Source organism: Habropoda laboriosa, unplaced genomic scaffold (genome assembly GCF_001263275.1).
Source record: "Habropoda laboriosa isolate 0110345459 unplaced genomic scaffold, ASM126327v1 scaffold780, whole genome shotgun sequence".
In the NCBI taxonomy this organism is placed as follows: domain Eukaryota; kingdom Metazoa; phylum Arthropoda; class Insecta; order Hymenoptera; family Apidae; genus Habropoda; species Habropoda laboriosa.
Window position 1 is genome coordinate 75,554 of NW_017100865.1, and position 13,096 is coordinate 88,649.

Sequence of the window (13,096 nt, forward strand, 5' to 3'; positions counted from 1 at the left end):
CTTTGAAAACACAAAGTATCCATCTCTTCTCATCGTCAGTTCTTGAATCGCGTTCACTGCGCTCACTTCGTTCAAATACGTGCGAGAGATTCACTGTGCTACTTACAGTCTAATCTCTTTCCTTCGGTTTCAACGATATCTTTGCTTATACGTGACAAAAAACAAATATTACATTGTAATGAAATCGTGGCAAATTATGTGCTAAAATATTTGTTAGTTTTAATTTTTTCAATTCTCCAGAAATTACAAACGTTTCTTGTATTTCCAACTGCTTTATATTAAAAATAGAGATTAATTTGTAAGTATTACAAAACTTCGCATGATTTGCTTTCTTACATGATACAACAAAAGGGACAAAGTCGTGTCCTAATACGATTATGGACGATACTTGAAATGTGCTAACGTGTAATTTTTTAAAAGATATCTCAATGTGTATTGTGTAATCGAATATGTGATTCTGATTTTATAAAAAAGGAAGGAAAATAACAGTATGGTGTTGTAATTCTGTTATACCCCTATAATTATTTCACCGACTATGCTTTTGTGGATATTAATCTGCTTGAACCTATTAACGGTAGGTCTTATCTTTAATTTTTCCTAATTGATCGTATTACACATGAACTACGTTAAGTTTTAGCACAGACAACAAGTTTGTCAAAAAAATAGAAAATCTTTACTATGTTGCACGTAAAAAAAACTACTGCGCGTACTAAAAGTATTCGTAAACTCTTTTTCATGATAATCAAACAATTAAATATAATCAAAATAATTATTATAATCGTTTGTGTGTAACAAGATAATTTTAATATCATTGTCGTTTCTTTTTGTTACTTACATATAAAATGAATACATTTATTATTTTAGATTATTTCCAGATTACTCCTTGCAGTACATGTCATTACTGTAATGGAAACTTGAATTCATTAATATCTCTAACGAAAAAGATTGATTTTCGATTCACTCTCATTAAGAAAGATAAAAGTTTTTCAAACCATGTCGATTACTTTTGTTTGAATAATTGTGTATTAAATGTCACTGCTGCAGACAATAAAATAAATAAAAATTATAAATATAGATTTTATCATCTCACCGTTTAGATTCATCTTCAATCTATACACCTTATTGCTTGAATGTTTACTTAAATGAAGAAAGCGATCTCTCTCTTTCTCAACCCAATATACATATATATGTTAATATCTTTCTTCACTAAAGTGCTGTGCATCTGTTTTTACAATGTTTTGCAATGGTTATTATATTTTTTAAATTTTTCGTCTAAAAAAATATTAAAGCGTATGAAACTTGACTCATAGTGTGGTCGTTTAGTAAAGCACGCGAATAATTAATGAAACGTGTTATGCACGTTAATTTCGAATAGTGAAGGCCGCATAATTCAGTAATGAAAAAGGAATGAACTCCAGATGAATACTAATTTTCACGAATAGCATTATTGGTGTGACACACATCTGTGCGTTTAATAAAACATGTTCTAATTACGCATGCCATCCCATAAATAAGACATATTGCTAGTAAGTAATGCTAATTGCAAATTAAATTTTAACTACTGTGACATTTATGAAAAAATAATCGCATATATACGAGTACACGTTAGTTTATCTAATAAACAGAATACAACTGATTTTTCGTTCTTTCATAACGTTAAACGAACTTTATCATTATCAATGCAATGAAGAAAATGTTGTTGTATTCTTAGTTTTGTAAATAAAATGTTTTGCGAAAAATATGAAATAAATAGTACATAGAATAATGATTACTATCATTATATAGTACCACGATTTACATTTGAATCAACATATTTATGCAATTCAATATGCATGCTTAATATTGAAACCTATAACTTATGTTATTGTATATATAATACATAGGTACCTTTTGTATCATCGAAAGTGTCAGTCGATCATTCTACAGATACCTAAATCGAGAGTTAAAGTTGCCGAATTACTTTACTAAGGTATTGCCTGCATAGTTCCTATCATTCATGCTATTTTCACCATCACCTTTCCCTTACTTCCGCTGTCCTCAATACTTACGATAGAAAAATAGCGAGAGCACGGTATAAGAATTATAAATCTAGTTCTTTAAGAAGGTCCTAACATAATGTACATTATTATCTTTTGTGAGGTTTTGCAAAAAAAGAAAAGAAAAAACAAGAATATTTAGTATAGAATTTTTAGAGATGATTGAACTTCAATAAAACTGGTAGTACTCGATCGAAAAAAGGTACATATAACATATTTTTTACTTCATTCACATGCTGGAAAAAAACTTGTTGCTTCCCCCCTAAATTGTGTAGGTACGTATAAATTTATATAACCAACGGATAGATGAAAGAATATATGAAAAAATAAAGATTCGCAATGGAAACGGAATTCCGATCACTCGCACAGAAATCAATTTATCTTACCGCTCAGCCGCTAACAACTTGAACGTGACAGTGTGAATTATGTAGACAACCCAGTCAACTTTGAAGCTCAATTTCTCCATGTACTCTAGTTAGATTCACTACTATTTCCTCGAGTGTCTTCTTTTCAAATGTTCAGCAGTTGCATAAGTTTGTGTGGATGTACACCAGTGTTTATGAAAGTGGCCCAAATCGTATTTCTTATTTCGAGAAATTCGGATTTTGGTAATTGTATGTAACAAACAAGTTGTTTACAACGGTACCAAATGATTCAGTTTCTAACTATTCTTCCAATGTGGTTTTCCTCTTTTATAATGTAGATCCATACGATGCATAATACGCAAAACTAACAAACAATATACGTGTACACGATAATAAGGCAAGTCTTTATTAAAATAGAATTATTGAGAATTACTAATAATATTCTTGTTTATAACGAAAACATTTGAAGAAAATGTTTGGTGAAGGAATGAATCAGTATTGATTATTTAAAACAAATTATTTCCAAAACACCAATACGATCATGGAAATAAAACATCTCGCGATCGCTTGGTCGAGTTATTATTATATATCTTGTTTTTCGCGATTTTACAATAAATAAAATGAATGTTGTAAGAAATTGACATAAAATAATGTTTGCAATTGGTGGCAGACTAACGTGTATTACATTTATTGTTTTAGGTTTCTGTTCTGTGCTTATCCACAGAAGAAATAGAAGCTGAAAAAAGTGGATGGAGTTTTGATCCAAATACACAGTACCACGTTCAAACAGATGAAGGACCCGAAAGGTACTTCCGTTTTCAAACATTAAATGGACAATATAGAAAAGAAAAGAGATTACTCGATGGTACAGTTATTGGCACAGAGGGCTGGTTAGATCCTCTTGGATATTTACGTCTGAAAGATTATATAGCGGATAATAATGGATTTCGAATACTAAGGTAAAACAAAAAAGATATGGAATATATTGTTTCGAATTTTTATTTCTTTTTCGACTTTCCACTCGATAAACAACAAATGATCTTATTCTTCTGCTATTTATTTTTTTCACACTAGCCTACACCAAGATTATATTCTATTCGTTATTCTTTTTTAAAATTTTAGAGAAGAAATATGTATTGCGGACAGCAAATATTTGCTCTAATTACAAATACTTTATTTATTACGAAAGTTGTATGACTTTTTGAAAGAGAGTAATATTAGTACACGTCATACTGTATAAAGTTAAAAATTTTTGAAATCCAAATTAAGTTAAATGTTACGAGATAAAAGTACATACTATTATACCGCATTACAAATTACTGGCCCTTTATTAGATTAGATTGCTGACAGAAAAACTAATATAAAATTAAAATGATGTCCTTGAAAAATATTTATTTTAACTATGCAGAATATGAGGAATTAAACTTATACGGTGCAAGTTGAATTATTTATTGCAAGTTCGGCTATTTAGTTTTTATAATTTTGTGCAAGGTAGAAAAATGCGTGATGAAAATTAAAAAAATTTGTTCCTGTGTTCGAAGTTCGAAATGAATATAAAGAGAACAGTGGTGTGCGTTAAGACTGGAGTAGATAACGATAGCAAAAAATGAGTGAAGGAAAGAGTACAGTAATGTCTCCCACATTGTTCACCAGTTTGGATTCTCACATTGTCCACATAGGACATAGATGGTCCTACACCTAAATAGGCCTGCGTCATTGCTGCGCCTATGTTATCTCGCTCGCAGTCAGTCAAGCGTGTAACGCTACACGTCCCGGCTTTTTTTACGAGATTTCACGGTTCGACAGTTCATAATAGAATAATATAACTTTTTAATTTTACTTTTTTTTATCTGAATTTTTTTTTAACATGCTGGTGAGATTTTTCTGATGAAAATGAGATTAAACACGATATAATTTGAACATTTACTTATTTTACATCACCAAACGGTTTCTCTCCCTCCACATTCGACGGACAATGTGTACAGATATTTAATGTATTTTTCTAGCAATTCGTTTTTATAATTCATCCGAAACGATATACATATTATGAAAGGAAATTAATCATTCAATAAGTATTAACATTAGATTGTTTCCTCGATATGGCCATGGTGGTCATCAGTGACTGGAGTGCCTCAAATGTTTAGAATAATTAAAATAAAATAAATGTTGTCAACTAAAAATTTTGAACGTCATAGCTAGCTAGACATTATTTTCAATTGAAAAAAAAAAAATTATAAAGCATAATACTATAATCCTATGCTTAAAATGTATTTTCTTGTGGCCGCCTGACAGCAACCTGTAAATCTGGCGCGACAGTGAACGTGTTAATAAGTAAATGTTCATTTTCATCAGAAATATCTCATCAATATGTTAAGAAAAATTTCGGGATAAAAAGATAAGAAAACGTAAAATTAAAAAAGTTGATATTTAAATCGCTTGGTTGCCCAACTCACGTTTCATGCTTATATTTTCTTCGGTGTCCTTGTCTACGTTCGGCAAACTACAAAGGCGGGCGCGAGGCTCGAAAACGTAGTCCCTCACTCTACAAGTGTCAGGTTTAGCTTCCTTGCAGACTGACACTTGTGGAGAATATACTGTATTTTGAATTTTAAAAAAAGATAATAATAATAAAGAATAATAAGCATAATATAATCTTATGCTTAGAATAATGAAAATTTTCTTGTGGCCCCCTGAGAACATGTACATTTGACGTTACAGACAACGTGTTAATAAGTAAATGTTGTTAAAATTATATTGTGTTTGATCTCATTTTATCAGAACAATTTCACCAATAATATGTTAAAAAAATTTCAAATAAAAGAAAGTAAAATTAAAAAAGTTGGTGTTTAAATCGCTTGGTTGCCTCGACTCTCGTTTCACCCTTCTCTTTTATTCGCTGTCCTTATCTTCGTTTGACAAACTACAAAGGCGAGCTGCGAGGCTCGAAAACAGTGTTCTGCTTCCCAAACTGTCCTGTTTAGGTTCCGTGCTGGTGGACAATGTGAGAAACATTACTGTAGCTTTTTTTCTGCCAGCGTGAACATACAATATGTAGATAGAAAAAGTGAAGCCACCTTCGGCCTTGTATGATTTGCCATGTTCTATAATCCTGGCAAATAACGAAACCTTTTATGTACAAACACAGGGTATCTCAGCTAAGATCAAACACTTAAATTCCTTTATTTTTAACGATATCAGAAATATTTCAAACACAGTTTAAATGATTTCAAAAGAGAAGTATCGTAAATAGAAAATGTTTTTTATGATCTTCTTTTCAAATTTTTTAGGATCATTGGTATTTTTTTTTGCCAGAAAACACATACTTTTTTCTATTTCATCTTGTAACACGTGTTAAGATGCATTCAATATGCCTAACGTATCACTTTGAGGTGACCTTGAACATTGAAAAAATGTTGAAATTCTGGAACAATGTTAGGGTGGTAAGTGAACCTAGCTTTTATGTTACAAATGCTCAAAGTGATGTACTTCGGCGGCGATACAGTGTCTAAAACGAGAAATCACGGATTGTAATGCTCTTTCAATTGCTTCTAACGTGAAAACAGTTTAAGCTTTAATTATGCGATTCTTCATATCTTCCAAAGTGGTGGGTTGCTGTCGGTAAACGTCTTCTTTTAGCTTTCCCTAAAGAAAAAAGTCTAATGGTGTTAGTCCGGTGAACGTGCTCGCCATGATGTACGGTCATAACGTCCAATCTAGTGATTTGAGAATTTTCTATTGAGTACTTGAGTAGCTGCCTGTGAATAATGAGCTAGACAACCATCACATTGATGACACATACACTTCCGTTCATAAGTAAACCCTTGGTAAATATGAAGCAAACCTAAACAGTCATTACATAATTATTAAGATCCTGAAAAAAATTAGTCAGTCTAGAATCTCGTAGTACAACCAGTATATACGATATAACTTCTAAATATCTATTTCGATTTAAGGTGCCGACAGAAAAATGAGATCCTAATAGTGTATCATTGATTATACCACACCAAACATTGACACGAAATTGAGTTTGAAAGTGAGTCTGTTGCAAGTCGTTGAAATTGTCTCGACAACCGCTTTCACATAAAAATTCGTGGTATCTTCGTTACGCTAAAAAGTATTGCAAGCTTTAAAAATCTATTCAAGCCACCGTATTGGGTATAAAAAATAATGAAACTGTCAGCTTTCATTTTTCTCACAAATTTACTACGTAAGAGAAAAACTCTAGAAATTAATAGCACGAACATCCTGTATATTTTTACTGATATATGACATTAACTTTGTCCAAAAAAAAGTAATTTAAATTATATAACATTTTCTGTACGAACATAATAGGTGTCCTAATACTTATGAACGGCAGTATAGTCTCACAAACACTTAATGGCACATCTCCTGTTAAGGCGTATTCTGTAGCCGGATTTATGGCAGCGAGTCAAGTGGTCGCCGTCGCAGGCAAATATCGCTTTCTCAAAACACCACAAGTGTTTATTGCGTTGCCTGCGACACTTAGTCCCTAGGATCAGACCCTGCCATAAGTCCTGGAGTCTCCGAGCGGAAAATAGAAAAGTGGCCCACGACTTTTGCCAACGTCGATGGGCCACTTGACTTTAACAAAGCCTAGAAAAGCGGAGATTCCACAGGATTCCCACGCATCCGTCCACCGAACACTTCCACCCCACCCTGAGATAACGCGCTAAGGGCTGAAATGGAGGGAGGTTCGATGCACCGGAGTAAACTGATTGGTGATTTAGAAAAGGCAAAATCACCAATCAGGGTGTTTTTAGGAAAATAGGAGTCTTCTTCGAGGGAAACCACAGAGACTCCAGGAGAAACACTTGGCGACTCGCGGCAGAAACATTTGGCGACTCGCGGGAGAAACACTTGGCCACTCGCAAGAAACACTTGGCCACTCGCGAGAAACACTTGGCCACTCGCAAGAGAAACACCTCTCACTTCGCAGTAGAATTTATATCTTGAATTAGTTGTAGAAAATAGAACTCAAAATAAAAACTTAGTGTTTCAATCAAGAAACTGGTCCTTCGAAGCCTTAGAACATTAGTCGGCATACACGTGCAAAAACCGGCAAAGCTTGAACGATCGAAAGATCAACCGCAAGCCCCAACATCTCCTATCGATTCATCTAGATCATCCCATAAAAATCTTGCACATTTTTGTCCATTTAGTGTCCCGTCAACAAAATAAGGTCCAATAATTTTGTTAATAATTTAAAACGTCATACTAAACATTTACTGTCCGTGGTCTTTACCTATCTATTTATCTTAACCAACGAGGATTTTCTATAGACCAATTGTTAGGTTTTCTGTAGATACGGTTTATGGCACAATCGAAAAGGAACGGTTACTTTTTAGTTCCGGATTTTCGTTTACTGCTTGCACGTGTCTAATTACATCCTGGCGAGGGTCACTAGAATTGCTTTGTTAGATTTTTAGTAATTCGTGTTTCTCACGCTCAATAGCCTAAAAGCATACCATGAACCATGAATTTCTGAACGATACATCTATATGTAACAGTCCGCTTGTCGATTAGCCACACGGAGGAAATTCCAGATTTTGGGACCATCGCCCACGCCACGCGACCGTATCCCACCCTTCCAAGGTGACAGCGCGTTAAGGGCGCACTGGAAGGGCGATGAAGACAATATTAGACACGCTGATTGGTGAATGAAATTGTTAACCATTAACCAATCAGCGTGTCCTAATGCAAAACCCTCTCATGGACGTCCGAGACGGGACGTCGGAGAGTCAGTCGTCTTCAGACATCTAAAACAAAGAGAACCAAGGAGCAAACAGCTCATTCAGCAAAACACAACGCGGTAGAATTAGAATATTTTATAAGTCCCAATTTACATTGGGTGGTCCTTCGAAACATTATTTAGACCACACACCACGTGCAAATTACCGCAAGGCTCGAACGTTAAGATGTAACATCCACGAGCATTAACACCAATAATATTATTTTTCTAAGATTAACCTGCTCATGGTTAGTGAAAGATGCTTCATCAGTAAACAGTATTTTTCTGAAGAATGTTTCATCGTCCTCAAATTGTTGTAACACACATCGACAAAACAAGACGCGGTTTTCAATATTCCCGTCGTGAAGATCTTGATGAAGCAACAAGTGGAATATAGATGAAATTTTTGTAATTTAAGCATACGCCCTATGCTTGCTTTACTAATCCTAATTTTTTACTCAAGTTGTCTGACGTGCAGATTTTGATTAATAACAGCAACAAAACTTTTTGTACATTTGATTCGTGCATTACCCTTTCAGATTTCTGACGTTTTTTTTTTTAATATTTCCGGTTCCGTTAAACTTTTTAATTACGTCAGAATAGAATGAAAGAGATGGACACTTACAATTGGGAAATCGTTTTCCGTACATTCGTACAGCTTCTCTCAAGCACCATTTAGCTTCAGCATAAACAAAAATCATTTCATTTCGCTGTTGCTTGGCGTATTTCATCATGAAACGTTAACAGATACACTGATGATATTCTCTTTCTAAAAGGCTGTTACGGCGTACGCTTGTGTCCTCATACGGAGCGGAATGTCGATTAGTTCATAGGAGGTTGGAACATTCAACGTATGTTGATACGTCATTCTCCAAAGGATGGATCAGTTGGAACATTCAACGTGTGTAGAATACGTCGTACTCCAGTTCGGAAGGATCTGAGGACTTTGCGTGTCGTAATGTTCGATATACCTCGAGCGGTAAAGGTATATCTTTGTGAGCTCAACGTATGTTGATACGTCATTCTCCAAAGGATGGATCAGTTGGAACATTCAACGTGTGTAGAATACGTCGTACTCCAGTTTGGAAGGATCTGAGGACTTTGCATGTCGTAATGTTCGATATACCTCGAGCGGTAAAGGTATATCTTTGTGAGTTTAGCTGATTCGTTACTAATGTTACTTAGAAGAGGTTTGGTTGAAATGTTTGAGTCTGACTTAATGATGATATATATATTCTAGTATAAATAAGAAGTTACAAGTTACTTCGATCCAACGATCGGTTTACAATGATAGTTAAATAGTTAAATGGTTAATTCTCGACTTGGCGAGGATATTTCTTCTCAGTTTACGCAACGAGGCGCGGAGGTGTCTTAGACCGTATTGAGAATATAATAATTCTATGCTCGAAAGGGACTACAACCCGATCTTGCTCGCGTTCCGACTGGCAAAGTAACGTTCTGGTAAAAGACTGCGACCCTGAGCGTAAAAAATCAGTTTTGGTGGTGGGGACGCTAGATTTTCCTGGGAACGGAATGCGCTCATCTGCCCTATCTCAAGAGCTTTCCAAGGGATGTAAGATAGACTAAAAGGCTGCGTACGTAACAAAGCTATGACAAACATAACTTGATACATTCTGCGTCTAGCAACAGTAATAATCTACCACTCTAGAAAACATAAAAAATCGCATATTTATAACTTGTGCTGCTATCATGTCAGAAGCAATTAAAGGAGCATCACAATCCGTGAATTCTCGTTTTAGACAATGTATCGCCGCCGGTGGACGTTTGAGCTTTGATTTTTGAGCATTTGTAACATAAAAAGTAAGTTCGCTCATCATAGTAGTGAACTGCGCTAACATGCCACTGAGTTCAAGGCTATTAGGTTTACGACGCGGACGCCTGGAACAGCTATTTTCGAGAAAGTTTTAATGAAAAGAATTATTATCATTGTCAAACGTTCGGACCAGAAGTCAGGGGTCAGAAATTCGTTTATAGCAGCAGAAGGTCTTCGGCTAGAGCCTGCATCTGCTCACTCCATAGCAATGGATATGTTATAAACCCATTAACACTCCTATGTACAGTCTTATGCTCCTACACAAGGGTGTCCAATTTTAATCTATAAATGCGAATTACTCATAATCTATTCGCTGTATGAAAAGTGGTTCAGAGAAGAATTGAATGGTTTCAAGGAGGACATAATCTGGTGTAATTTGTTTTTTTGTAGATGGACGCGTAGAGGTCATGTGAAGGTGACATACGTTTTCTTAAATGGAATCGTATAATTTTTAATGCATTAGCTCTTTATTTCCTATGAAAAAGTATTAAGGTTAAAGGGATGGAGGAATCTGGTAGAATGATCAGCGGAAAAGGAAAGGGTGTTGTTTTGGGCGTTTCGTCTTGGGCCTCCTAGCGGACTCGTCAGTAAAACTTTCTAGGAGACCCGTGCCTTAGACGCGGGAGGGACTGGAAGGACTCAGGTCATAAGTTGTATATATACAAATAGGAGCCTTTATGAGGACTAGCGAGAATTCGTGATTAGTCCGTCCCTCTGGTAGCAGAGCGTAGGAAAGTCACTACAAGGTATTTATGCCGAAAAACCATTAATTTAGAAGATATTTTAATCTGAATATTGCAAAGTGGTACTTGTACACCTATCTGCTCCTACATTTTCTGAATTAACAGTGGGCATTGTTTTTTACAAAATGATAGGAGGGCAATGGGACAATCTCAATGAAATAATTTCATGCAAGCATACAAACAGGCATTGGAAATTAACCCTTTCGCTACGACGGGTGACTATAGTCGGTGACTATGGCGTTTTTGAGACGAAAGACTTGGCCCCGAACGTAACAAAGGCTTGGCCCCGCTGAAGCCGTGCGTGCGCGCAATGTCTACACATTTAGCGCGGCGCCTCGTTCTACGGAAGGGATTTCGCAGCGAGGACCGCCGTAGCGAAAGGGTTAAGAGTATGTCTTTGAATATTTGAACTGATAAATAAATTCATTGCTTTCGATGTTCTTTTTAACAAATTTTTTAATAAAATAACACATGAAATGATACATGATTGACATCATCTCATTGCCATCCTCTCATTTTGTAAAAAACAATGCCCACTATCAATTCAGAAAATGTACGTGCAAATAGGTGTTCTAATACCACTTGGCAATATTGAGACTAAAATATCTCCTAAACGAATGGCTTTTCTATATAAATACATATATCAATACTTTTTTATAGAAAATAAAGAGTTGCATCGACTAGTGTATTAAACATTATGTGATTCCATTTTAAAAAGTGTATGTCACTTGAAAAACTAATTACACCAGATTATGTCCTCCTCGAAACCATTCAATTCCTCTCTGAACCACTTTTCATGCAGCGGGTAGTTTACGAATAATTCGCATTTATAGATTAAACTTGGACACCTTGTACACAGGGTGAAGCAATAATTTTGATCACCTTGAATATCTCCATTCTTTTTAGAGGTATGAAGAAACTTTGTTTACGAAAGTCGCACGGTACAGAAGGGGCCATAATATGGCAGTAATATTATGTAATTTCGGAGATTTCAAGATTACTTTCATTTTTATATGTATATTCCTTGCCGTACTTTCTTAACCCTGATAGAGTAGAGGATGTTTAAACGATTTCAACAGCCCTTAATACAAAGTCATTCGACAATAAATAAAAGAGTAAGCAACAAATCTTACATTATAATAGATGTTCGAAGTGGTGCCCGTTTGCATCGATGCAACATTGAAATAGTCGGATTGCCGAAATCCATGGACTATTCTACACGTGACACGCTTAAACTTAAGGACTGTGTTCTGTTACACACTCACGCACACATGCAGTCGTGGACAGAAATATGTGGACACTTTTCAAAATAGATTAACTTTTTTAAAATTGGGCCAAACGACTTGAGCTTGGTTTGAGAAGTTAGAAGGATTAGTTTACTAGATGACGTGTACAAAAAATTTTGAAAAATTGTAAAGGTCACTGTTTACAACTTTTTTATCTGGGCTTGTAATGAAAATTTAACACATACTTCTTGTAGATCTATGTCAATTATCACATGCTGAAAATCAGGCGCTATGAGCAACTAACGGTTAAAGATTGTGAAAATCACATTATTTCACGACTTTCGGCCTAGATCTGTAATAAATCTGAATGTTCTGATGCACATGTGTATAATTGACATAGATCTACAAAACGTACGTTTTAAATTTTCATTACAAGCCCAGATAAAGAAGTTGTAAACAGTGACCTTTACAATTTTCTTCGGGATTCCCTCACATTGCAATTTTTTCAAATTTTTTTGCACACGTCACCTAGAAAACTAATCCTTCTAACTTCTCAAAGAAACTCAAGTCGTTTGGCCCAATTTTAAAAAAGTTACGCTATTTTGAAAAGTGTCCACATATTTCTGTACACGACTGCACATTCTATGTCTATAATATTTATATCAACAACAATTGCTGCACCCTGTATATTACCTTAGGGATCCTCAACATATATATTACACTCAAAATTTAAACAAATATTTATGTAACTACACCTAAAATTTTATGTTACAATTAGGTCAAAAATGGTATATGTGGGTAAAAACAGACCTATTTACGATTCTATAACGGAAACGAAAAGCGTGCCCGCTCAAAATGGAATTCTTGTAGAACCAACACGTCCACCAAATCCCTTCAGGTATTGTGTTCCATTCATAAGAGTAAGAATTAAAAAATATACAAGCTATGCAGATCCTTACATTACGAACAATAAGATTTGTTAGCTTTAACGACTATTGTCATCAAAATGATAAACGTTATTGTAAACTAGTAGATAAGAAAATTGGTTTTGAAATTAAAAAAAGAAACACGTCGTAAAAGATGCTATTTTAAAATATTGTTCTTAAAGTATGATATTAATAATTATACGTATGCTTTTGTTCT

At 34.8% G+C, this 13,096-nt stretch overlaps 1 protein-coding gene across 1 annotated transcript in view; it reads left to right on the forward strand.

The window, feature by feature from the left end:
* Positions 1 to 350: 350 nt before the first annotated feature.
* LOC108577459 overlaps positions 351 to 13,096 on the forward strand; it is a 13,302-nt gene continuing 556 nt past the window's right edge. Inside the window, 3 exon segments of the mRNA XM_017940612.1 lie at positions 351 to 574; positions 3,101 to 3,360; positions 12,732 to 12,868. Coding sequence (XP_017796101.1) covers positions 536 to 574; positions 3,101 to 3,360; positions 12,732 to 12,868 — 436 coding nt within the window. The 5' untranslated portion in view covers positions 351 to 535.